The 26,418-nt window shown below is 44.7% G+C and overlaps 1 protein-coding gene across 3 annotated transcripts in view; it reads left to right on the plus strand.

The window, feature by feature from the left end:
* PIBF1 (progesterone immunomodulatory binding factor 1) overlaps positions 1-26,418 on the plus strand; it is an 848,309-nt gene that overhangs the window by 416,866 nt on the left and 405,025 nt on the right. For all 3 annotated transcript variants that reach the window (XM_085622002.1, XM_085622001.1, XM_085622003.1), the window contains exon 12: positions 19,933-20,083. In XM_085622002.1, coding sequence (XP_085478128.1) covers positions 19,933-20,083 — 151 coding nt within the window. The remainder of the gene's footprint in view (positions 1-19,932; positions 20,084-26,418) is intronic.

Genomic DNA, 26,418 nt, shown 5'->3' on the forward strand with positions numbered 1-26,418 from the left:
AAAAGCCTGCTTTATTAACCACAACACCACCACCATCAATACCACCACCACCACCAATACCACCACCATCACCAATACCATCACCACCACCAATACCTTTGGTAACCAGGATGTGCATATACATAAATGACATGAGAGCAGCAGCTAAGATCAAATCAAATCCGCTTTATTCGGTTAGAAGAAATACATAAAAGCATTCTAAAAAATACAATCCTATTCACAATTCGTCAGTATAAGTACAATCAATTGCGTAAAATTATTTAAAATAAATCCATAGTTTGGTAAACACAGTGGACATGATATGGTAATGTATCTATATCAAGATAAAAAGATTTAGATAATGATTTTAACAAAGTGTATAAGTGCAAATGTTAAAAAAAAGCATAACATCCCAGAATTTCGTTAATCAATGTGTGTCCTACTCTCCTCATAAAGTAGGGCCTCAAGGTATGAAATAAGCTCTCTTCTTTTAATCGCCCTATGAATATAAGCCACTACCATGTTGCAGACTTTCACATTTTCTAAAATACAGATAAAATTAAAAGCAATTTCATGAAAATACAGTTTCTTCTTTAAAAATAATGAGCGTAAAACACTCTTCCTAATATCTGTATAGAAATTACAAAATAGAATAAAATGGAGAGTTGTTTGGTCTGATTTTCCATCTCGGGGACATTTTGGCAAGTTACGATTCCATTTGCCCATTGTTGTAAAAGCAAAATGTTCCAATTCTCAACCTTGTCAGATAAAATCTGTGTTTAATGTCGGTGACCTGCAGTAAATAGCACTGCGCCCCTAGTCCATTGAGGCATAGCACATTAGGCCCTACATAGTTTTTCGATTGTGCCTCAGTTTCTCTTAGTCGTTCTCTTGACTCAGTGAGCCCGTTTTTCAGGTATTTTTTTTTACTATAGTCAAGAATTTGCGTGGGATTATTAAAATCAAAGTTCTCTGTACACTCTTTTAATATACATCAACCAAGGAATTTGTTTGCTATGCTCAAGAGAAAGACAATCCTTAATGATTTCCTGCGTGAATTTAGCGCCCTCCTTACACCAAATACCATACCAAGCTGTAAGAGCTGCTGTACCAATATGATCATTTACGTAAGGGGCAGCCAGCTCTTTGTGGATGATGTATGAGGGAGTTGAATTGGGTACAGCTAATAATCTTCTTAAGAACATATTTTCTTGAGTCTGTAGAATGACATGGTTAGCTAATCCCCATAATGCAGCACCATAACTGGTTCCAGTAAGGCACTTACTCCTATAGAGGGTCATAATTTCTCTAATTGGCTTGTTACCCAATTTTTTTTGGCGAGAATCTAAAGATAGCCTTCGTTGACCGGGAGCCCTTGGAGCGTCCGCATTTAAGTTTTTCAGGCGTTCATCCACTCCATTTATGTATACAGAGAACAGGAGTGGGGCAAGGACACAGCCCTGTCTAATCCCACGTGTTACTCTCAAATGTGTAGTGCACTTTCCTCTGGGCCCATAACGAACCCTTGTAGTTAAAAGCTTATACATTTGTGACAAGTAAGCAATGATGTCACTTGGGGCACCCATCACGACCAGTGTCTGCCATAGTTTTGTGTGATTTACTAGGTTGAAAGCACTTGTAAGATCATCAAAACACAAATGGCCCATTTTTGCAAGTGCATGAGAGCAGCAGCTAAAATCAACTATGTTAGAGAGGAGCTGAATACACTCAACAGCCATCTCCTCTGTTTGCAAGACTCATTTAACTACACTGGAGTTTCATAAACTCAGAAGTCTCGGTTATAAGACAATTGCGATATCTGATATTGATGTGCCAAAGAAGAGGGCAGCACTACCTGCCCAGTAGAATAATTGGTTAACGCATAACTTCAAAACTGACAAAATCAGGCCATTTGCTGATAGCCAATTTAGAGAGGGGTAGTCTACAATTCCCAACTTGTGTTATCTATCCATCTATTTTAGTTTTTATTTGGAAGTCTTTTTATTATGACGAACAAACATTACATCGCGATGACCGCAAATATCACATTACACATTATTGAGACACAGTACAACAGTGGGTTAACACCACTGCCTTTACAGACACTCATTCTGCCCCGGTCTCTCCGAAACACTTGCTTTATTGAGCCACATAATACACGTATTTCTATGACAGCTCAACAGGATTAACTCGGTCAATATCTGCACATAAAATCTCTCTATATTCATTCCACTGTGGAAATGCGCCTTTTTAGGGGCCCCCACCGGTGCAGGGGTTCACCCTTATCTGTCCACGGGTCCTTAAACCAATAAAGAAGAGATTGGCACTGAAGCTGGAATTAGTTTATTCACTCATGAATGAGACCACGTCCATACAACACCCTCAAGTGTTCCAGGAGGTAGTGACTTGAATACACAGACCATGGGTCTTTTATACTGAGTTTGTTGCAGTCACTTCGGTCTGTAAAGACAAGGGTCTCCTCATGCAGGGTACCTCCTCAGCAATATTCCATTCCTCCGTCAAGACCACTCCTTCGGGCGGCCGCCTCTCCGATGAGCCCCACGAGTCGGGTGCCAAACTGTGGAAATGAGCCTTTTTAGGGGCCCACCAGGGCAGGGTTTTCACCCTTATCTGTCCACGGGTCCTTAAATCAACAAAGAAGAGATTGGCACTGAAGCTGGAATTCAAAAATAACAAGTTTATTCACTCATGAGTGAGACCACTTCCATACAACACCCTCAAGTGTTTCAGGAGGTAGTGACTTGAATACACAGACCATGAATCTTTTATACTGAGTTTGTTGCAGAGTAAGCATGGAGACTCAAATAGAAGGTACAGTTCTTCACAGAAATAGTTATCGACAAACATGGGCAGATGGATATCACTTAGTTAGCGAAGTGGGAGGGGAAACAGACCTGCTTACATCAGTAAATCATGATGGACAGTTACATTTTCAAACAGGTGCATTCTAGTAGCTACAGGCCTCTCGGAGCTCATACATTGCTTGAGCTTAGAATAGGAGGAGTTAACTAAAGCTGATGACTCAAGCAGAATAGAAAGGTGTGCAACAGTGAAGACGGTAGAATCACATGGCTAACAAAATGGATGCCACAACCAAGATGGCTTCAGCTCATGCTAACAGCCATTATTTTCGATTTCCACAGACGGCATTTGTGTAAATTACTATTACCATTTTTGTCTTGCAGAGCAAACAGCTCATGCTCGCTGCCACTAGGCTTGAATTAAAAAGGGACTTCAACCACAGAAGAGAAACCCTTTCCCCATGTACCTATTTGTGCTCAGATTTGAACAGAAGATGACCATGGCCCGCACTGAGGACAAATCAGGTGTCAGCTGCAAACGAATTCAAGAAAATTGATGTATAATGAAGGAGTAATGAGAAACCCCACATGCATTGACTAGGGAACATAGAGAGATATCATATTGCAAAAAAAATTACCCCAACCATATTCTTCGATTTTATCTCTTTTCTATGTGCTACAAATATTCAAAGACAAAAGACGTAAGTCAGTCTGTGTGCCATTTAATATTAGCATGCCCAATTGTTAGAGAAGGTCCTGTGCTTTTGCTTGATCTTGGTCTTGGCAAGATGGCGTTTGGCCCTGGTGACAAGTCACCAGGATTGCCAGCTCCAACAAAGAACCTACCGCACCAAGTTTCTGGAAAGATTAAATCATGACGTTCTGCTGTCTCATGACAAAAGTCCGAGCTAACAAAGTACTCTACCCTAATGGGAGTTCACAGGTGCGCCAGCTGGAAAATAAGCTGCCTACTGATGTAGTTCCCTATATAGATCAGTAGGGCACAAAGGTACTGTGATGCTCTGCCTTTGTCTGGCTTTTGAAAGGTGAATCTGTGAATTCTTTGTATTTGATAATCCATGTCTCAATCGCCCAGCTGAGGAAATGACTGAATAGATGGACAATTTAAGCTCTTTCATCGTCCCTCCTCATTGCCCTCGGGAATACCTATAACCAGAAGGTTATTGCACTGCATGCAAATCTGTCTTCCATTTTGTAGGCCACATTCCTCGGTTTTACTTCATGTTGGCCAACCTGCTTTTGAGTTTCTTGTGCCGACTCTAAAACACTCGATCATAATTCAGTGTCATTGAGGCAACTATGAAGTATGTCCATGCGCTTAGATATTTTATTTAATACCACCTGTGTTTTGATGTGAGCTGTGTTTAAAGCTCCTCCTGAGCTTTTCCTCGCTCTTGGCAGCCCCACACAGCTGATCCTATCACTTCAGGCCACGCCCCCCGCCGCAGGCTCATAAAGTGCTGACTGCTAGCGCGCCAGCCAGAGGCTACACCATCTCCTGAGGCGAAAAGCCGGGAGAACGCTAGAACTGTTTTTAATTGCTATAGTTAGGAAATTGTTGTTTTTACCTGCTTACTCGCTCCTCCTGAGCTTTTTCTCGCTCTTGGCAGCCCCACACAGCTGATCCTATCACTATTGCGGAGCCTCACATTGCCGCCACCATTTCCCGGAGGCCATTGGCCACACCCACCACTTCAGGCCACGCCCCTTCCGTTTCCCTCACTACTTATAATGTGCTTGCCCCGACCGCGCGGCGGGCGGGCGCAGCAGGCGCGCCGCCTGCGCGCCGAAGGCGCGCCAAAGGCAAGCCCGTCTGCGCCCGTCCGCGACCGACCGGGACAAGGGGCAGGCCACTATGCGCAATTCATAATATATACTCCTGAACAACTGTGCGCTCTCAATAAAAAGTGGCCATTGAATGTCGCAACACTGTCTTATGTTCAACTTCTTGGCATTGCCTTGTCTAGGTCCACTCCACCTGCCCCTCCTTTTTCCTCTTCTACTGCTGCCCTCCTTCTGAATACGAGGTCAGCCGTCAAACACCAGACTGAAATATTAGACTCCAACTCCCCTGACCTATTATTTTTAACTGAAACATGGTACAGGTCGGATTCCCTACCCAGCATTCTGGCAGCCCTTCCACCTCACTATTCCATGCTCCGCGCAGACCGCTCGGAGAACAAAGCAGGCGGCGGGGTAGCCTTAATTGCCCGCAAAGACCTTCATTTTCAGACACTTGCCTCATCCATGATTCCAGCAGCCGATTGTCTTGTAGCTTGTTCTACCTCTTTTAAGATTCCAATTACTTGCGTATTAACATATTGGCCACCCCAATCATCTCCAGGCTTTCTCTCTGCCTTCCAGGACCTATTGGCCACCTTAGTGGTCAATAACGCCTCCGTTCTTGTCCTGGGAGACTTTAACTTTTGGCCTACCGACCCTGCTGAGGATACCAAATCTAAGGACTTCACACAACTGCTCCTCAGCCTCAATTTTATCCAGCATGTTCAAGGCCCTACTCATACTCAGGGCCACATTCTTGATCAGATATGGACACTAAACATCCCGACGTCAGTCCCTACTATTTCGCCCTGCTCATGGTCTGACCACTCCATGCTCGCCTTTTTCTTGGATTTGAGCACTAAAACAACTCCTTCCTGCCCAAAGATCAGTCGGACAAGGAACTGGAATCGAGTCGACAATCCTTCCCTGTGCAACTCGTTAATCACTACCTGCCCAGACTTATTGGGCCTGACCCCCCCACTCCCAGACTACCACTCTAGATCGCTGGCTCATTAAAGCCTGCGATGCAGTGGCCCCCCTGAAGCGGATTACTATCAACCGCACCCACAATGCCAACAAGTGGTTCAGCCCTGGCCTCAAAGCCAGAAAATTGGAGTTACGGCAGGCCGAACGAGCCTGGAGAAGAGAATACTGCCCAACCCGGAAACAATACTACATCACCATTCTTAGCGAATACAAACAAGCCATTCTGGCAGCTAAAACAGAATACTTTTCGGAGCGTATTTTAGCTGCAGAAAGTCAGCCACGGGAGATCTTTGCCACCGTCGACGAGTTGGCATCTTCGGACAGAACTCTGCCCAAGATCCTTCCTTCTCAGGAGCTATGTGATTCGCTTAATGAATTTTTCATTGATAAAATAGCTTGTATTAAAGCAAATATTCCCACCCCCTCCCTTTAGGCAATGCTTTGTCCCTTACTTCCTTCCCCGCACTTACTAGAGAATCCCTGCTTCCCTTGCTTAGCCGTGTTAAGTCAGGCTCTCCAGTTGACGTCTGCCCGGCACGCATTCTCCGTCAGATCTTTGCCGAATGCCCATCCCCGGTCCTTACCCTCCTTGATGATTGCTTTATGCATGGTCTCGTCCCCGCCCCTTTTAAGACGGCTATAATTTTCCCCATACTAAAAAAAACCGGGGGCAGATCCTTCTTCCACGATAACTACCGTCCGATATCCCTTCTCCCCTACCTGAGCAAGATAGCTGAGTCCCACGTCACCCAGACACTTAGCACCTTTATTGAGGACAGTAATTATCTTGCACCCTGCCAGGCGGGTTTCGCCCCTGCCATTCCACCGAGAAGGTGGTTATTTCGGTCATGGATCAACTCAGGGAGGGTCTTGATACCAGCACTCCTCAAGCCTTGGTCCTCCTGGATTTGTCCGCCGCTTTTGACACGGTGGACCATTCTATTCTCTTGTCCCGTGTCGAGGCGGCGGGCATAGGGGGACAAGCACTAGCCTGGACAGGCTCCTTCCTGGCTGACCGTACTCAGGCCGTCCATTTGGCCGAATTTTCCACTCCACCCCGCAGGGTCCAATGTGGTGTCCTTCAGGGCTCCTCTCTCTCCCCCTTATTATTCAATCTGTTACTGCCTTCCAGTCCGTCATGCTGTTTATCCGAGATTGGATGAATGCGAACCATCTTAAACTCAACCCGGACAAAACAGAGTTGATTCTGACGGGTGGCAGTGGCAACCCTTGGTCTTCTTCCTTTTGGCCCCTTTCCCTTGGTTCACCTCCCACACCTTCCCATTCAGTCAAGACCCTTGGCATCACACTTAACCATCATCTGACACTCCACTCTCACATTAGCTCGGTTGTTTCTTCCTGTTTCTTTTTTTTTTTTTTTTTTTTTTTTTTTTTTTAAAAACCTTTATTTGTGCATAGTAAAAGAACAAATACGGGCCTACAACCATCAGGCCGGCCACAATACGGTTGAGCACAGAGACAAACAATACATCCCCTGTGCGTCAAGGTCAAGATTAGCAACGATTCAGGATTCATACACTGGAGGGATCCTTGACACCGGGGGAAGGAGAAGTGAAGGTTAATTTTAAGGTTTTCAAAAAAAATTTTTATCGGGAAAAAAGTCAGTAAAGGATAGAAACAAGGAGATTCGAGTCCGCAAGTCGACTTCATACACTGGAGAGCAGCAGCATCATTAAAACAGCCATAGAAAATCTCATACAGTAAGGCGATGCAATTAGATAACAGGATCATCACAGTAGTAAATACGCACCCCCTAAAAGCCGCCCCCACTCAATCCACCCCACACCCGGACCCCGAATCGAAACAAGTATAGCGCAGAGACATGAAAGAAAGAGGCCCATAGAACTAAAAAGGAAACAGTAAATTACCCCCCCACCCTACACCAATGCGGAGGCTATGGCCTACCCCCCCCCCAGCATAGTGCCTGTCGCCCAATGAACCCGAAATATAGACGAGAGAGAAAGTAGGAATAGAGTAAAGAAACTAAGAGAAGAAAGAAGAAAGGAGGCGGGGAGGAGCCCACGTATCCTCAGGAGCGCCCGACACCACCGGCCAACCAAGCCTCCACACACTGAAACCCCACTACACCCTAAGGCGGTCGTGGGAAGATAGCATGTAACACCACGGAAATGAAGGCAGACAGATCGCGACGAGTGCGCACAACATAAGTAGACAATTCCAGTCCCAGTCCAGCCCGGCCGTGAAGCCATTATGATAGAAAGTAATCTAGCCCTGGCCCGATCGCGGGCGTACGATTAGACCCGCCCCCTCGTGAATGCCCCGCATCCCGAACAGACAAAGACAATATGGCCACTTGGGAGAAGATGGAGAAGTAGAGTCACAAAATGGCCGCCGATCATCTATTGAGGTCCCCTTGCACACCATATAAAATCCAGACCTGGCTTGTAAAGTACATGAGTTCCACATAAAAGGAGTCGTAGGCCACCGTGAACAGTTCCTCGAGGTCGCAAGGTGTAGTTCAGCTGGAAACTCCTGCGGGCACGGTGAGGCAGGCAACAACAAAGCAGGCGACAATGACCGGGGAAACAAAGTATCTGCCATTGAGCAGGAGAGCGATTGATCCTGAGCGCCGGGAAAGCCAAATGCAGACACCAGTGTAGCACCGTTATACCCAGTCGTTGCTTCCCCGCAGGAGGACCACAGCACTGGCCGACTCACGTCTTGTTGATCACAAACGGGGCGCTCACGGCCCGCAGCAGACAGTGTAGAGTCGAACCGCTCACTCAGCGTTTGCAAGCCGACACACAATTGCAGACGAAAGTCCCGCAGGGCAGCCAGAACGGAGCCGTATGTCAGCGGAAGCTGCGTCCCCCCAACGGCAGCAATCCGGGACGGCACTGGGGAGCTGGAGTCTGGTAGAGGGAGGGCGAAGCGGGCAGCGGGCGAGACCGGAGCATCACCCCCCAGCAGCGAGCAGGCAATCAGCGCCATGTTTTACCGTTGAACGGTACCGTGGCCTGGGGGGGGATCGTGACAAGGAGGCAATTCCCAACAGGTCTGCGCCGCAACAGGTGAAAGCCAGCAGTCTCTTCCCCTCCCTCAGGCTCTCTTTGCAGCCGACTAGACCATAGAAGAAGGGGGTCTGCAGCCTTCTACAGCGTGGTCCACAGAGCGGGGTAGGAGACCCGCCACACCGGGGCTTACCCTCTGGCTCCAGCCCATCAGATGCAGGGTACAGGAGGTGTCCGGGCGTCTCTCTCCCGGCTCTTCTGGCGACCGTGCGTGGCGTGAGGCGGGATCGGGACCTCGGGCTCAGATTTGCACCAGCGGGTCCGGTGACTGCAACGATTCCAGGGGGCCGGCCGAGGCCACAGTAGAGCAAGGGTCCAGGGCGGGGAACAAAGGCACCAAAAACTCCGGCATCCGGGCGGGCTAAGACTTCGGGAAAGCGGCGGCGCAGTCAGCGCGTCGTCGCACGCGTTGCACCTCGAAAATCGGCAAGGATAGGAATCAGGATGATAGTCCGAGGCCAAGGGCCGACGGAGCCGGGCGCTCAAGCGACTGCTCCGGTCGCCATCTTGGCTCCTCCCCCTCTTCCTGTTTCTTTACATTGCGTATCATTAGGAAAGTATCCCGGTTTTTCTCTTTCTCTGCACTTAAACTGATTGTAATGGCCATGGTTTTGTCCAAGATCGATTATGGGAACATTATTTATAATGGTGCCCCCGGTTACGCACTTCAGCGTCTTCAGCTGGTGCAGAACCAGGCAGCTCGTCTGATACATGGCTTACCTAAATTTCACCATTCGTCACCCCTTCTCATTGCCCTTCATTGGCTCCCCATTAAGCAACGGACCTTGTTCAAACTTGGCTGCCTTACCTTCCAAGCCCGGATGGGCACGGCCCCTGCCTTCATAAATTCCGTTATTATCAACTACTGTCCTTCCAGAGTTCTTCGTTCATCCACCAAATCCCAATTAGTCATTCCTCGTTTCAAGAAACAAAGATCAGGAGGCCAGAAATTTGCGGTGCTTGCGCCCACTTTCTGGAACACCCTCCCTCTCCATATCAGACTCTCCCCTTCCTATATGGAGTTCCGTAAGGTCCTCAAGACTTTCCTGTTTAAGCAGGCCTTCAGCTTATAGTCCTCTGTACTCTTCTTGCCCAGGAATCCCTCTAGCGCCATGAAACTGCATTGTGAACGTGCGCTTTACAAATTTTTAAAAATTCTAATTCAAGAGAATCCTTCTTGTATTCCTCGCTGTGGAATTGGAGTAGCTTGTAAATGGGAGAAAGGGAGCTCCTGCCCCAACATTCCCAACCGGTTTAGGAAGAGGCTGAGCAGCCATTGTAGAGAAACCTCTAGGTTCCAAACTCACATGGGAAAGGGGAAACAGAGCATCTGCATGCTGATCATTAGTGGGGGTCTGCTCAATACCTTCCAGGTCCCAGAGTAGCTCGTCCTCTTTGGAGACAACAATATTGCCACTATCACCAAATCACCAAAGGTACCAATACTAACGACACCAAGGCCACCAGCTTGATCTGTTTGCTCCAAAAAAGCTTCCTTATCTGCCTCCATTTTATCTCTGCCTTTAAGTGTTCTCATGAAGTTTCAGTATCCAGAACCTATCACCAAATTAACTTGTTTCTTCCTTGGTACATTTTCAAAGTCCTTTTCGACGTCTTACTCGGTGGTGGATGAAAAACAACAGGTTTCGGAGGGATCCGATTAGGAAAAGAAGGATTCCATAGTCTCTTGCATTTCGTGAGCCCCAGCGGTCAAATCATTGTTATCCAAGCATAATTGAATTTGCACAGTGTTAGCTAAAGGAGCTACAGAGAGTATATCTCTGCTTATATGTTAGGCTCTCCAACTTTGGGTTCCAAAATACTATTTTTTGTGCTCCTAGCTGTAATCCTTGATTATGAAATATGTGTCAAGGCAGAAGTAGGCTGCAAATTCTCACTGGCCTCCAAAAATGAACCAGTGTCCATGGTGATCACATTGCTGGAGCATGTGTCAATGGTACTAGCAGCAGGGAGGTCAGAGTGAGTTAAGACTCACAAAAGAGAGAAGGACTATAAAAAACAGTGTCAGGGATATTAACCTTGGTTCTGGTAAGGGGTTCCTGTACCCTATCATATCTTTAAGGTATATCTGAGACAAAAGAAAGTATGACAAAAGAAGGGAAATTAAATAATTTCTTAATACTGCCCTCACCCACTACGCAGTGGCATGCTTCATCATACAGCCTCAGACGTCCAGGTGCAGACCAAAGAAGGATAAAAATGAATTTTTAACCCAGTCAAGGGGAACCAAGAATAAAGGTAATTACTAGGTAGCTCCTTAGACTTTTTTAGCCTTCTTTTTTCTGCACTAGAGATCCCTTCTTAAGGGAAAAGCTTTCCCTAACACTTTTACTTTTCTGTTTTCTTGCTTAATTTCCTCCCTCACCCCCTCTAAAATAACAGCGCTCCGTTCAGCGTGTTGGTCTGCACCTGGAGGTCTGCAGCGGCCCTATGATGACCCATGCCACTGCATAGTGGGTGAGGGCAGTATTAAGAAATTCTTTAATTTCGTTTCTTTTATCTTACTTTCTTTTGTCTCAGATATACCTTAAAGATATAATTTTGTGAGTCTTAACATTTCGTACCGTGAGTCAGAGAAGGCTCATTCCCTGGTCTCTCTTCTTTGTGATTAGGTCAGAGGGAGTGTCAGAAATGACATCGTTAGGTGTAGCAGTTATTGATTTCCAACTTAATGTGATGGCATATTGACCAAGGCAGTCTCTTTCGAAGGGGCAATTATTTCTTCAGGCCATGTACTTGAGGGATTAAAAAAGTCGACAATTTTGTATCTGGGGGGCCTATGGAAGAAACTTGTTGCCCAGGATTCCCACTAAGCTCTCTATAAAACAAATTAGTCCCGGCCCATTACCTGTGCCACTTCAGCAGTTGCTTGCAATGTGTCCGCTCCTGCAACTGTTGTATATTCCTCAACCGCCGATATCCCATCTGCTGTAGCAGTTCCTGGAGGATCTTCCCAGCTGTAGGGCCTTGTCAGTTTTGAGTGCTTTGGGCACCTTACTAAGAGGTGCTGCTTCGAAAGGAGGAGTGTATGATCTGGAACCAACAAGACCTGGAGCTGGACCCGCTGTCTAGGGTGGTTGCAGTGAGGCACTTCTAGTGGCAGAGCGGCCTCCTCACAAATCCAGCATTCCTGCCTCTGCAGAGTATCTGAACTGAGCTCTCCCGTGAAGCAAAGGGCTTGGAAGCACTGAACACAGATGACACGGCACACTGAACCCACAGAAGGATCAAGATTGGCCTTGAATGATAAGTAGCATCCACACTAAGGAGACCCAAGGCAAACAGCATTAGCCTGCTACTCAGCCAGACTACCACCAGACATCGCTGATGCAGAGACCCAGGAATTCAGCCCTGCGTCCCCATCTTGCTTTCCTTGTATTCTTCTTACTCAGCCACTAGAAAATAAGATTTATGTAGCTTGGACATGAGACTTAGTTGCATTTACTGACTCGCTGATAACAATCTAGGTCAGACAGTCTATATAAAAACACTGCATAAAATAAGCATGCCACCTTCTTTGATACTTGACTTTGATCATGAAGTGCTTAGAAATGCTCAACTCTCAGCACATTTTAGAGAAGAGTAGTCATTTCATTTGAAGCGGTAAGGAAAATTGCTTGCTCTTTTGAAAACCTGGTTCTCTGGAGTATAGAGGACCACAGTGAGAGTGATGAAAGTGAGCTGGTTTTCCAGCAAAGATTTAGGTCATTTGTTAGAAGGTGCTATCATGTCAAACCTGAATCTGCTTTTTTCTGCCCTGGGTGAAATATGGCATTCCCCTGGATATTAAACAATTGTTTTCCTCGGAGATGTTACTAGCCCTTCTACCTTGTATCCTTCGTTTGCACTGAACTTTTACTTTGCAGCTGTGAGTCAGTTTGGAATCTGGGGTCATGTAACAAAGATGCTGAATACCTTTTCAGTGTGTTTCAGTTTGAATTCGGGGTTAGGTTCTAAAGGTCTTGAGTACCTTTTCGTTGTTTTAAAGTCAGGATTTTTTATTCCATTTTCTTTATCTATTTTGCATATCACGAGAATATAGGTTGTTTGGTCAGATATATTTCCTACATATATCAATTGGTTATTTGTATAGTACTATCTGAAAGTATGTTATACATAAAACGTAATTTCATTTAATAGAAAGATGTGCTGAGTGAGTATATGGATGAAGAGCAAAGCAAAATCAGAACTAGAGTTTTGCTCAAGGTGATCCAGATGTACATGTAAATAATCAGCAGAAAACATTAGAGAGGAATCATATCAAGTTGACACGTGCCCTGTGGATTTCAATCTAAGAGGGTGTCTTCTGTACCAACTTGCACTAGGTTATAGCTTCCAACACTGAAAAGGTGAGCATTCCATTCATGAGGGTCGAGATGATGAAATGAGCAAAAGTTAGCTTGGGCACGGTAATAGAGGGTTTGAAGTACTGTAAGAAGATACAGGTGAGCAGAATGTATATTTGCAAAGGGGTCTCTACCACTGCGGGGAAAAACAATGGATTGATGGATGGGCTTACTACCAGGTGAGAGGTTTGATCTGAACCCTGCTGTTAACTGGCAGCTACCCACAAAGCAGGAACATATGGCGATGGCAGAAGACTGACACAAATAATTTGTGGGATGGTAATGGTGATGTTATTGGGCAAAGAAGTGTACTTAAAATGTATTACTAGTAGCCCCTGATTCGGTTTCGTAGCGACGTCAAACACTGGCGTTCTCTACCCCTGACACTACTGGGACGGGCCGCCCTCTTTAAAATGATGGCTCTCCCTAGATTTCTCTACCTGCTTCAAAACACACCCTTCCCAGTCGCACCTACGTATTTTACCGCCATAAACGCGGAGGTGACCAGCCTATTGTGGGAAGATAAGGCGCCACGGATAGCGCTCCATAAGCTGACCAGAGGCTGGTACGACGGGGGTATCGCCCTCCCTGACATAAAGCTATACTATTGGGCATCTCAGCTTATGGTAATAAATCAGTGGCTTCATGTGCCTGGGGATGACCCGGCGTACCGTATGGATCGACAACTGCTAGGGGCCGGGGGGGTCATGGGAGCGCTCTACAACCATACGAGGGGCCGCTGCCCCATGGGACCCACGGCACATACTCTCCAGATATGGTTTGAGGCGCAGCGGGCTCTTGGTTGGGCTGGGAAGATAACCCAGGCCACGCCTTTGTGGGAAGCGAAACAGTTGGGGGTGCTGCGCACCACTAAGGGGTTCCTACAGTGGGATCTGATTGGCATATCAAGGGTTGGCGACCTCTGGAAAAAAGGTGACCTTGTCACATTCGCCCAATTACAAGCGGACTATGACCTGGCCGACACTGAACGATTCCGATACCTACAAATCCGACACGCACTCCGGGCGGCGGTCCCGCCCGAGACCCGGCTGGCGGAGTCTTCACCATTGGAAGACCGATTCCTCACGGAACATCTGACTAAGAGAGCGACGTCCCTGACATACCGGAAGATGATAACCAACCGGACCCATTTTCTGCCCTTCAGGCTAGATGGGAGACAGAGCTGGGGGATTCTGACGAGACGGACTGCCAGGCGGCGCTTTCCTCCCCTAAGGAGGTGGGAATATCGTCCAAATTGAGGCTGGTACAACTAAAAATTCTACACCGCACGTACTACACCTGCACACTCTTATTTAAACTTAAACGGGCTGATTCCCCGTTATGTCTCAGGCAGTGTGGTATGGACGGTACTCTTTTTCATACCCTCTGGGAGTGCCCTGCAATAGCCCAATACTGGAAGGCGATAATGCGCACACTCTCCCAGGTGACTAAAGTTCCGACGTTTCTGGAACCAAGGAGGTGTCTCCTCAACGTCTGGGAGCCTACAGACCTTAGCCGAGTGGCGCAACTCTGGGTGACACTGGGACTCCTGTTGGCGAAGCGCAATATAGCCCAGAGATGGGGTTCTCGGCAGACACCTACCCTCGCCCAATGGTCCCGAGACATGGACTCCATAATGGTTGTCGAAAAAACAGTTTACATTCACAGAGGCTGCCCCAAAAAGTGGACCCAGGTATGGGGAGGGTGGAATGCATACAGAGGAAACATATGTGAACCCCCGCATGAAACCTCGGAATCTGAATTGAGTGACTAAGATTATATGGCTTATCTCTCGTTTGAATATTGATGGCTGTGTTACTACCTGATGCCGCTAATGTACCAGTACTTTGTGAAGATGCTTTCGGAATCTTGATGCACACTCGATTGGTTGTTATGCTGATGTACACAATGCCAATGTACGTTGCTTTATGTTTGAATTTCTCAATAAAAATGTATTACTAGTTGGCCTTTGAAGTATTCCTATCTGCTCATCAATAAGAAGTTAATTATAAGCTTGGTGATATTAAACATGGTGTGAGGCAAGAAGTGGATGAGGAAAGAATACATGAGGATAGCACCCATGACTTGATGATACAAGAGTAAAAAAAATGAGCAGGTGAGGCGCTGTAGAAACTGGGCGTCTTGAGGGTAGGAATGAGTTTAGAAGGGAATGTGTTGAAGTTAGTGAGAGATGCACAATGTGTCTTTGTGGATTGAAGGGAACATGAGTAGAAGGGAAAGTAGGCATTGTAGAGAAACTGGTCTTTATGTTGATATTTTTAGAGTGTAAGTAAGCAAAGTCCCGAGCTGTGAAGCTGTTTAATATAGTAGTGGTACAGGAGTAACAGGGAAGAAAAAAGTGACTGGATAATCTTGGATAGCTTTTATGATGCAGTTAGCACCACCTGATACATTCTTGGTAAGATGTTGCTTTGACCTTGTAAAGTGTGATAGATAGAGTGCTTGGTATGTTCATTTCATTTCACTAAAAACACTAATGCTACAGCTCTTATGGCCCACATTCATCCCAAGAACTTGGCTACAGAACATACAGTTGGGAGGCTAAAGTCTGTCATAAAGATTCTCAGTACTACAGTGTATCTACTCGTCCCCAATAGTCTGCATATAGGTGAGAGCCGTTTTCTTCGGGGTTTATGTAGGCTGGACAGACAAACAAGACATGGGAAATGGTTTCCTCACTAGATGGACAATGAGTACATTTATCATCCCTATCAGATATCCAGTTTTTAGTAAAAGATTTAATTGGGAGAGATCACACCCTGAATTGGAAATATAATTTCCTATTCAGGGGGACAGATATGACATCCCATATAGTTCTAAAAAACACCTGGATTTAAATTCAATAAACCTTCCCGTCAAGGATGAACTGTCCATTGCACGTGCCTCAGCAGCAAAATTTACTTGAGCGGCAGGGAGATCCTGAAGGGTCATCCCATAACTCCTTCATACCAATGTCTAGTAGGGATTTTTTTACTTTTTAGAGCCAGCTTATCTTTTTGGAGCGATTTGCTACAATAACAAATCTAAGGGTCACTGCATAATCAGCCAATTCTGGGGTGGACCATAGTCTGCGCTAGTAGAGTAAGAGACAAAGCCTTACTCTGCTGGCTATTGCCTTCCTGTCCAAGTCTAACAGCAAAGGTTTTAAAGGGGTGCTTTGTGGGGTACATGTTGCTGATCTCCGAAACTTATTTTCTGCATTAGTGAGTGCTGTCATGTCGGAGTATCCCCATAGTTCGGCACCATAAAGGACCGAGCCCAGAACCTTTCCATCCTAGATTTGGAGGACTGGGCCAATTGGTTTGGTGTAAGAGTTGGTAAGCTCCTTTAATACAAACCCAACAATCTGAAAGAGACAGTTATATATTCCTTACCTTAGAATTACCCCCAGGTGTCAGACTGGATCCAGAAATTTTTTTCTTAGCAGTACCCCTGCTCATCGGTAGGTGGTGTTGGTCGATTCCAGCGTCGAGGATGCCGCGGTGTCTACTTAGACGCCGCCCCTGCACGCTGACGTCAGTTCTTTCTTTTTTCGCGCCAGACTAGCGCAGATCCGGAGAGAGCTACCCCTTTAGTCACTTTTTGACTAAATGTTTTCGACATTTTGTCGACTGCTTTTTTGAGTCTTCAACTCCTGGTGCGCGTGGGATGTCCTACTGCTGGACCCTGTTCAAGACTTGCGAGGCCTGTCACAGGCTGATGTCTGTGACGGACTCGCACCTCATGTGCCTTTTGTGTCTGGAGCTATAACATGACCCGAAGTCGTGCTCAGACTGCCGGCCCATGAATCCAAAGTCTTTGCAGGAGCGGTGCCGTAAGCTCTTGGAGGCCAGGCGATGGGCTCTGTGTCTCTCCCGGTCTCGTTTGAGAGGAAGGTCTCCAGGCCACTTGCAGAGCCCCCACACCTTGTCACACTCCAAGTCTTTGAAATCTTCGGGTAAGTCGAAGCACAAGAAGAAGGCGAAGAAGCAATGGCGATCTTTGCCTTCTCCCTGTCGGTCTGCTGACGCAACGCGGGACCCGGAGCGTCGTCTCTCTAAGGCTCCGTCTCTGGTGTCTCCTTCAGGGAATACTCCACATCTCCCCACGTTTCCAGGAGCCTGAGCGTCCCCTGCCCAACTTCGTAAGTTGTACGAGGCCCTCCACCTCGCCTTTGGGCCCCACGGAGCCGATCGGGGTTCCCGGGCCTTTGATGCCGGCATCACCGGCCCTGGTGCCGGAGGGCCCCTGCAGATTCGGGCCTGGATCCGGACCGACACCGGTCGATCTTACCCGACCTTCACTGGCGTTGATCCTAGCAACGAGGCCTGCGTCGAACCTCCTGCGCCGACCTTGCCCCCGGTCGATGCTGTCCACATCATCTCCCCCGAGATGGACCCGGCGCTGGTCGATGTCTGATCCGATGCCAGAGAGTACTTCTGTTCCCTTGTACATCCCTGGTGTTCACTATTGCCCCGAAGGTGGTTTTGAGATTTGGGAGGGTTTGCTGGACCCTTTAGCTGACAAGCTAGAAGAGCCGTACTGGAGAGAGGACCTGGGTGACACCAGTAGTCTGGACACTTCTCCAGACCTTGGCATGCATTCTTCCCCTACCGTGGCTATGGAGGAGGTAGCATCCTACGCTGTGGTGGTGAGAAGAACAGCTGAGGTCTTGGGCCTTGAGCTCCCTTCAGTGGTGGTCAGGACTAACCTCCTGACAGAGGTGCTTCAACCTGCGGCATCTACTTCTGATCCCCAATTGCCCTTCAAAGAATCCCTCACTGATATCCTTCTGGGCACCTGGTCCAAGTCCAGCACAGGGGCTCCTGTGGAAAGGACAATCGCCCGCTACCATCGACCGGTCTGAGCGACCCAGTCTTCCTCACCCAACACCCTCCCCCCGAGAGCTTGCTCCAAGGGCACATTCCCTTCTGCTCCCTCGGATAGGGAATCCAAGAAGCTGGATCACCTTGAGAAGCGCATGCTTTCTTCCTCCAGCTTAGCACTGCGGTTTGTGAATACCATCTGCTCTTGGGCTGATACTCCTATGCCATCTGGGACTCGGTTGTGCAAGTGCTGCCGTCACACCCTTCCAAGGAGGAGGAGAGACTCCACCGTCTGGACCCTAAATGAGCACTATCTTTCTACCTTGACCACATGAAGGACTTCCAGGTAGATTATCAACTTTTCGTTGGCTATGTAGGTGCCAAAAAGGCCAGGCTGTTCAAAAGCGTACTATCTCTTTAGCAAAAAAGGAACCTCCAATGGGGCTACTTGCTCATTCCATTAGAGCTACGGCAGCAACCACTGCATTAGCACGTGGATTCCTATTTCTTGACATCTGTCAGGCAGCCTCGTGGGCATCCTTGCACACGCTCATCAATTACTGCCTGGACAGGCAAGTCCTGAAGGACGACTATTTTTCCTATTCAGTCCTCCAGGACTTTCTGGTGTGAACTTGGTTCCCAGACCCTCCTCCGGGGTTGGTATTGCTGGGGTAAGGTAAGAAATCTATAACTGTCTCGCTGAATCGACCGACGCCACCTACCGACGCGCAGGGCTATTACTAAGAAAAGATTCTCTGGATCCAGTGTAACGCCTGGGGGAAATTCTATGGTAAGGCATCTATAACTGACATATGTCTCTTACAGATACATCGGTACCGAAGGTAAGTAACTTGTTCATGTGGCAATGTTTAAGAGGCATTACTTCTATTTCTGTGAACCAAGACCGATTTGAAGCCAAATTTACACCCAAATAGCTGTAAACCTTAGTACACTCCAAAGTCTTACCGCCAGTGTTACACTGCCCTTAATTGATTTATGTTGTTTAAAAGACATATACTTTGTTTTATCTGTATTGATTTCAAAGCCCCCTCAGTCCGCAAAATTCCTCAAAACTGGACAAAGCATGCTGAAGCCCACTCGAGGTTTTAGATATTAGCTGCGTGTTGCCTACACACATTAAAAATTGAATTTTTGGGCCTGCCAATGACGGGGCCTCAGTGTGGAGAGAGGAAAGAAATTGAGCAATGCCATTTAAAAGCAAAGAAAAGAAAGTCGGGGCTGAAACGCACCCTTGGCGTACTCCATTATCAACAGCAAAGCTATCAGCGAGTTCGCCTTGGGAAGCCCAGCGGACCCTGGCAGTGTTATCATGAAGTCATACTAGCAAAGCTAACCAAGCATGGGGCATGCCCAACTAATGCCAAACCGACCACAATTTGTGGCGTGGGACCAGGTCGAAGATTGATTTGAAGTTGAAAAAGGGAGCATATAAACTGCCCTTGCCATAAGTTACTATCCGCCAATTTAACAGCCGGAAACAAAAGACCTTATCGATAGTGCTTACACTCTCGCGAAACCCAGCCTGAAGTGTTGAAAGTATGTTGTTTACCAATATCCACTCTTAGATCTTGGATAAGATCAGACGAGCACATATTTTCTGGATTGAGTCTATAAGGCTTGGTATTTTATCTTGCTACTGAGGTGGCATTTATAGCCGTCATTTGAAAAATTGCTGCTGCATTAGTGTTTTAGTGAACAAAAATAAGATGCTTATAGTTGGATAGTGAAGGCAGAGGCAATGAAACTGTGTATGGTAGAGTGTGGCTCTGTGCAGATCAGAAGGGAGAATTGGTATAAGCAAGCTGAGAATGTGTGAAATTGGTGTAGTCTTGATGGAGATTCACCCTAAGGGCAGTTGAGCTAAATTGTTACCTTGAGTTGCATCCACAAGTCGGAAGTGAGGTGAAAGGTTCAAAAGGTTGAAGACCCGAATGTATGAGTATGATTTTTGATCATCCAGCAGTTTAGAAGTGCACAATTTACCTTGTGTAAAAAAGGCTGCTCTTTGCTAATATGTGAACGTATTTTAAATCTTCTATGTGTACCCTCTTTTGTTTTCACGTACATTCTGCAGGTGTTAACTAAGGAAATTTATAGTCTGCAAGCATCCACTGAGAAACGAGTAACAGAACTCCAGGCTCAAAATTCAGAGTATCAAGCAAGACTACAAACATATGAAAAACTGGAACAAGAACTTGATAGTGTAATCATGCAAGCCGCAGAAAGTATGTATAGCTCATTTCAATTTATGCACATTGTAAAGCGTAAACGTATACCAATACATAATTATTTCTTGCTTAATTCAAAGTCTCCACAAGTGTTTAGTAGCTTTTCATCCATGCCTTATCATTGTGTTACAAACTTCTGAGTTCATGTTATGTGATGATTTTTCTTGGAATATTTACAATTGCACAATTGAGCTCTCTTGTCCCTCTGCTAGTCTGTTTCTTCTGTGTCAAAGCTGTTAGTCTACTAGGCAGCGCCGAGATGCCCCTGGGTGATTTGAGCGCTTTATAAACATAATAACATAACATAACATAAAACAATGTTCAGTTCACATTCTATTCATTGTACTCAATGTAGAGATTTGATTTAAGTAATGAAGGCAATTGCTAATCTTCAAATCTAATTACCTGAGGTAGATAACATTGCCTTTCCCCTCCACCCAATGCATTCCAATGTTTCAGTAAGAAGTACATTTCTTTTTTTAATATATTTATTATATTTTTAGATTTTCCTGAAGGTAATACAATGTAGCGTTAATACCATCTTCATGTTCTCAGGTTATCATCATATTCTCCCATAAACCCCAAACTTCTAATTAAACGATCTATTTAATTGTTGCTGTTAGGATTTCTCAGTGAGATAAATTGCCTGCCATTCAGAAACAAACAAGGGGTTGAGTCCCCTACAACTCTGAGAAACAGGGTTGTGCATTGGCTTAATAAAAATAGACCACTTCCACTGCACAAAGCCTGTAAGATAACTATGGTTAGGAGGGCGCCATGGGTTGGCCATTTGACAAAAAACATAGAGGGGGATTGTATTTTAGTAAATTTCGATGACCCCACTATAGTCGATTATATTTGTAACTGGAATGACACTAAAATAGATGTGTCAATTAAGGCCTTTCCTTTGACTTATTTTTACCCCCCAGGTCATTTTACCACTAAATTTGATGGTTGGGAAATTGTGCGCAGAAATGGGAGGGGCCCGTCACAAGGGCATTGGCCTAGACACCCTTTCTCCATAGACCCTATCCCCTTGCAAAATCGGTTCAGTAGCCTGGAGTCCGTTGACTGACTGAGGGGCGATGAAAGTGTATTGGGCTGCTGTCTATCTGACGATATAAACACCCATTTGAGGGCAACAGATGTCCAAAATAATCTCATTACCAGTAGTGAAGAGACAACGGGGGCTAGATCAAGTGCTGTACTTGGTATACTACACGAGGAGGAGTTTACTGTAATATCCCCGATTGCCCCACTAGAAGTAAGAAGTATCCCTGTGGAGGGTGCTGTTAAAGCTACAACTAGCCAAATAACATCTAAAAATGCAATATTACCAGAGGTAGGTCTAAACATCATGACCTGGAATATAGCTGGCTTAAGTTCAAAATAAAATACCCCATTTTGGAATGATTTTATTACACAAGGGTTCGACATTATATGCCTTCAAGAGACTTGGTATAAAAAGGCAATTCATGTGGAAGGCTATACCTCATATTGGGCACCGGCTGTGAATTCGACAGCAGGAAGGGCTAAAGCTGGACTCTCAATTTTGGTTTCAACTAAATTAACCCAGTTTAAACCTAATACCTATCACGAGGTGTCCTCTTATGCCCAGTATTTACGACTGGAGCATGTTGTAGGCAAGGATCTAGTTATTATTAACTATTATAATAACACCTTCGACGCACGTAGGGGTCCCATTGTTCATGAAATAGGTTGTGAAATAGATAGGTTGCTGGCCGGTTCTAGGAACCAATCGATTTTACTGTGGGCAGGAGATTTTAATATACAGGCCTGTCCATATGTAGATCAAAGGATTTGTGGCTTTCTGGGGGAAATAGGTGATAATGTTGGTTCCCCACATACCCATTTCCCTCATGACGATTATGGAAACTCCCTTAATAATTTGATAGCTAAACTAGATCTAGAGTTACTTGACTGTTCCGTGAATAAGGGCAATATTAAATGCCCAACCTTTACAGGCAGGGGTGCCCGCTCCAACATTGACCACATACTTCTCTCCTGCAATACTGCTTATACTGATTTATGGATAACAGAGCAAGCAGTAAGCGACCATAACAGTATCTCTGTAACTTTACTGACGTGGGGAAATGTACATCCAGATATCACCACTTCTATTGGAGATATTGTTGCAGTGAGACCAAATGGGCCAAGAATTAAGTGGGCCAATATTAATTCTGTTAAACTTCTGGGAGAAGTTATCATTAAATGTACAACAGAAATTGACTACTGCCTAAGTAATGAGACAGTACCTGCCATACTGCTCTCCAAATTCTATCAAATTAATACTGTTATTGCTGGCTTATTGACAGGGAGGAGTAGGCCACCAAAAAACAGGTCAGTTGGCTGGTTCGACAAAAACTGTATACAGGCTTTGTCGAGATTAAAAGCTGCCCTGGATATTAAACCTAGGGATAATACCCTTATTAAAGCTGAACGCCTCAATTATAAGACCTCCCTGAAAGTCCGTAAAAAAGAAATACAGGAAGAGCTATGGAATAAACTAAATTTAGCTGCTAACACAAATAATAATGCTCTATTCTGGGAGACAATCAATTGCCCTTTCCTTAAGAATGATACCATCCCCGAAATAACATCTCATGTAAATTGCAATGATTGGATTGATCATTTTACTAATATTTTTAATCCCGATAGGTTGGTTTTAGATTTGTTAGATAATCACAACTCTGTATGGCCATCGTCACCTTTATCCATTAGTCTGGACGAGGTCTATCTGGGGCTGACAAAAAGTAAAGGGGGCAAAGCCCCGGGTCCAGATGCTGTCCCCGTGGATCTATATAAACAGGAGATGGATCTTTGGGCACCCATTTTAACTCGCATTTTTAATGCTGCTATTGAGGGTGAACTTCCTTTGACCTGGGGACAATCTATTATTGTCCCCTTATTTAAGAAGGGTTCTAGGTCCGAGGCACGCAATTATCGCCCTATCTCCCTCCTGGACTCATCGATTAAAATTTTAAGTAGAATACTCCTTAATAGACTGGAGATATGGGCAGAAGAAAATACCATTTTATCACCAGTCCAATATGGCTTCAGGAGGGGAATGGGTACAATGGAGCAGTGTCTGAACCTCGACCTCATAATAAATAAATATGTCACGGTCAAAAAAGGGAATTTGTTTTTATGTTTTGCCGATCTTAGTAGTGCCTTCGATCTGGTCGAACACTCTATTTTGTGGCCAATACTATTGGAAATGGGCGCCCCAACAGATATTGTGCATTTTCTGGCCAGATTATACGAAAGGCTCTCTTGCAAAGTTCGTTTTTGGACCTGACGGGGAATCTACTCCCTTTTTTAGAGTGACTCGTGGCATCAGGCAGGGCTGTGTTCTGGCCCCATTGCTTTTTTCTTTATTTGTTAATCAAATTGATTCAATTCTTAGGCAAGTCCCTGCCGATGCACCCCGAGTAGATGGCGACCCCATCCCAATACTGTTATATGCGGACGACGCCGTCCTCTTGTCACGTACTCAAATAGGCCTTCAACGTTTAATTAACTGCTTCTGTAGGTTTATTGATGATAGGAAACTGTTAATTAACAAAGAAAAAACTTATGTAATGACTTGCGGGAGCAATAAAGGTGCTAGAAAGACCTTCTTCCTGGACGAGAATAAAATTCAATCCGTGACCAGTTTTTGCTACCTCGGTGTCACATTTTCTGGTGATGGGAAATGGGATAACGAATGTGACAATGTGCGCCTTAAAATGGTAAAGAACATTAATGGAGTGTTTAGATTTGCCTCCAAGCTTGGGAATAGTAGAATTAATGATATGATTTCGATTTATAAAGCCAGGTGTATTTCTTCCGCTCTATATGGTGCTGGTGTATGGGGGCACCATACCCTTTGTGGTAATCATATTCAACTCGATGAGAACTCATTTTTGAGACGTCTACTGTGTACCCCCGCATCAGCTTCCACGGAATTAATTCACAGAGAGGTGGGGCTAGACTATATTGAAGATCTTGCAGCCCTTCGCCCCCTGACTTTATGGCGTTCCATCTGGTCTAAAACCGAAACCATATTTACACAAAGAGTTATCAGAGACTGTCTAAGGCTGGACCATTGTCTGTATATACCTTGGCTCAGACATATCTATTACTGGTTTAAGCTCCTTTTTAATCAAGATCCCTTTTTAATTCCTGAGGAAGCTGACAGTATATCTAAATTAGATCTCAAGGTGTCTCTTTTACGTTACATAAGACAATCTAGAGATTCTGTCCGTCTTAAACAGTGTACTTATGTCTTCTATGGTGAAAATAATTTAAATGAAGGTTTTCAGCCATATCTGACCGAAGTCACAAGAAGATCCCACCGCTTTGTTCTTACCCGCCTAAGGCTTGGAATAGTACACCATCTTGTGTCCTTTCCTATCACCAGGCAGCATAGTAATATTTTATGCCCATGCGATGATTCATCCAAACAGAGTTGTTGCCATTTTATGCTTTTCTGCAAATTTTATGTATTTTTAAGACGTCATTTTTTAAAACCTATCTTTTTAAAATATAATGTCCGGACTACAAAGAGTGCAATGCAGTTATTGTTTAATCTGGAGAGTGCAGATATATGTTTTTATACAGCTACTTATATTTTGAAATGTATGTGTGCCAGGAAATCTATTATCATGTAATTCTCTTGGCCTTTCATAAGTTGCATTGTCACTTTAGCGAGTGAGCAATACAAGCGACTTTTTGCACATGTCCAGAATCGTGATTTGCACTTTACTTGGCATTTTTTGGCACCCTTACTGCCATGTTTTGTTATTTGGTCATATAAATTTAAAGTGTACTGGAATAATTTTATCTGTTTTATATTGTTCATCCTATCATGCACTGGCACTTTATACGGGGATGGTAACCTAACCAATTTTTGGGGTCAACATATCAATTATTTCTATCTTGTACCTATCTATGTAACTGGCCTATATCCTGTTATTTTAAAGTTTTATTGTATGATGTTGTATGTTATTTCATGTTTGCTATGTGGCTGTTTAAACATGCCGAATAAAGCATTTTTGAACTGAACTGATTTAAGTAATGAAGGCAATTGCTAATCTTCAAATCTAATTACCTGAGGTAGATAACATTGCCTTTCCCCTCCACCCAATGCATTCCAATGTTTCAGTAAGAAGTACATTTCTTTTTTTAATATATTTATTATATTTTTAGATTTTCCTGAAGGTAATACAATGTAGCGTTAATACCATCTTCATGTTCTCAGGTTATCATCATATTCTCCCATAAACCCCAAACTTCTAATTAAACGATCTATTTAATTGTTGCTGTTAGGATTTCTCAGTGAGATAAATTGCCTGCCATTCAGAAACGCAGTCATTTGCAGATCCCAGTTTTTATTTTAACCAAGGTTGACGCATGCTTTTATTCTTACCAGGTCCCTAATTGGAGTGCCATTAGCTTGAGTAATAGTAATATATGCTATTTACAAGCAAAGCGTTGCAAAATTAGATTGGTACTGCCGCTTTTTTAATGATACGTGATCTAAAGAGACTCTAATTCGTTGAAGCAGTAAGGGTGCAGATAGCAGGAGCACTGCCTTAAGTAAAATAAAATAACATTTAAAAAAAAGTAATTCTCTTTGGAAAACAAGGGGAACACCCACTTGGCAGTTGTATCAGTGACGCATCTATAATAACGCAATCCAAAGAAGAACTGTGGTTGACTGCGAGTAGATATAAGAGTACATATGTATCACCAACCATAGCAGTTACATGATTCGATAGGATGCGTAATCAATGACAAAGTTTATTGTCTTCATAATCTTTTTCTGTTATGCGGGCTCATAACAGTTTTGTGGATCAGATAATAATGTGTACTTGTTATGTCTTGTGTTTTTAAGCATATGTAATGTTAGTATTGATTTTATGAATTTCATGTATACTTTTTTAATAAATGCTATGAAAATTTAATGTCTTTTTACGTTGATGAGTGTTAAAGTCTAAAGTTTGATACCATTGTGTCAGAGTATAGGGATTGTGCTCTTTTTAGTTGTATCAGTGCACAGACCCCTGGAATGGAATAAAGGCATGGAGAATTAATGAAAGCATCCTCTTCAAACATGTCCCTGAACTATTGCTTGTTTCCACCACTCACGTAGACTAAATGTACCTATAATATCCCAATTGTGACTCTTTCTTTACTCAGAATAGTTTGGGTGAAATCAAAACTCTTAATTATTTTAAAGCCACTGTTTGCAAAATGTCCAGCTGTTTTTTCTTTACTGTTTTACTTGCATGTAAAATATCTTCTTCTACAACAGGTCAATAGGAAAA

This window comes from Triturus cristatus, chromosome 8 (genome assembly GCF_964204655.1).
Source record: "Triturus cristatus chromosome 8, aTriCri1.1, whole genome shotgun sequence".
Lineage (NCBI taxonomy): Eukaryota > Metazoa > Chordata > Amphibia > Caudata > Salamandridae > Triturus > Triturus cristatus.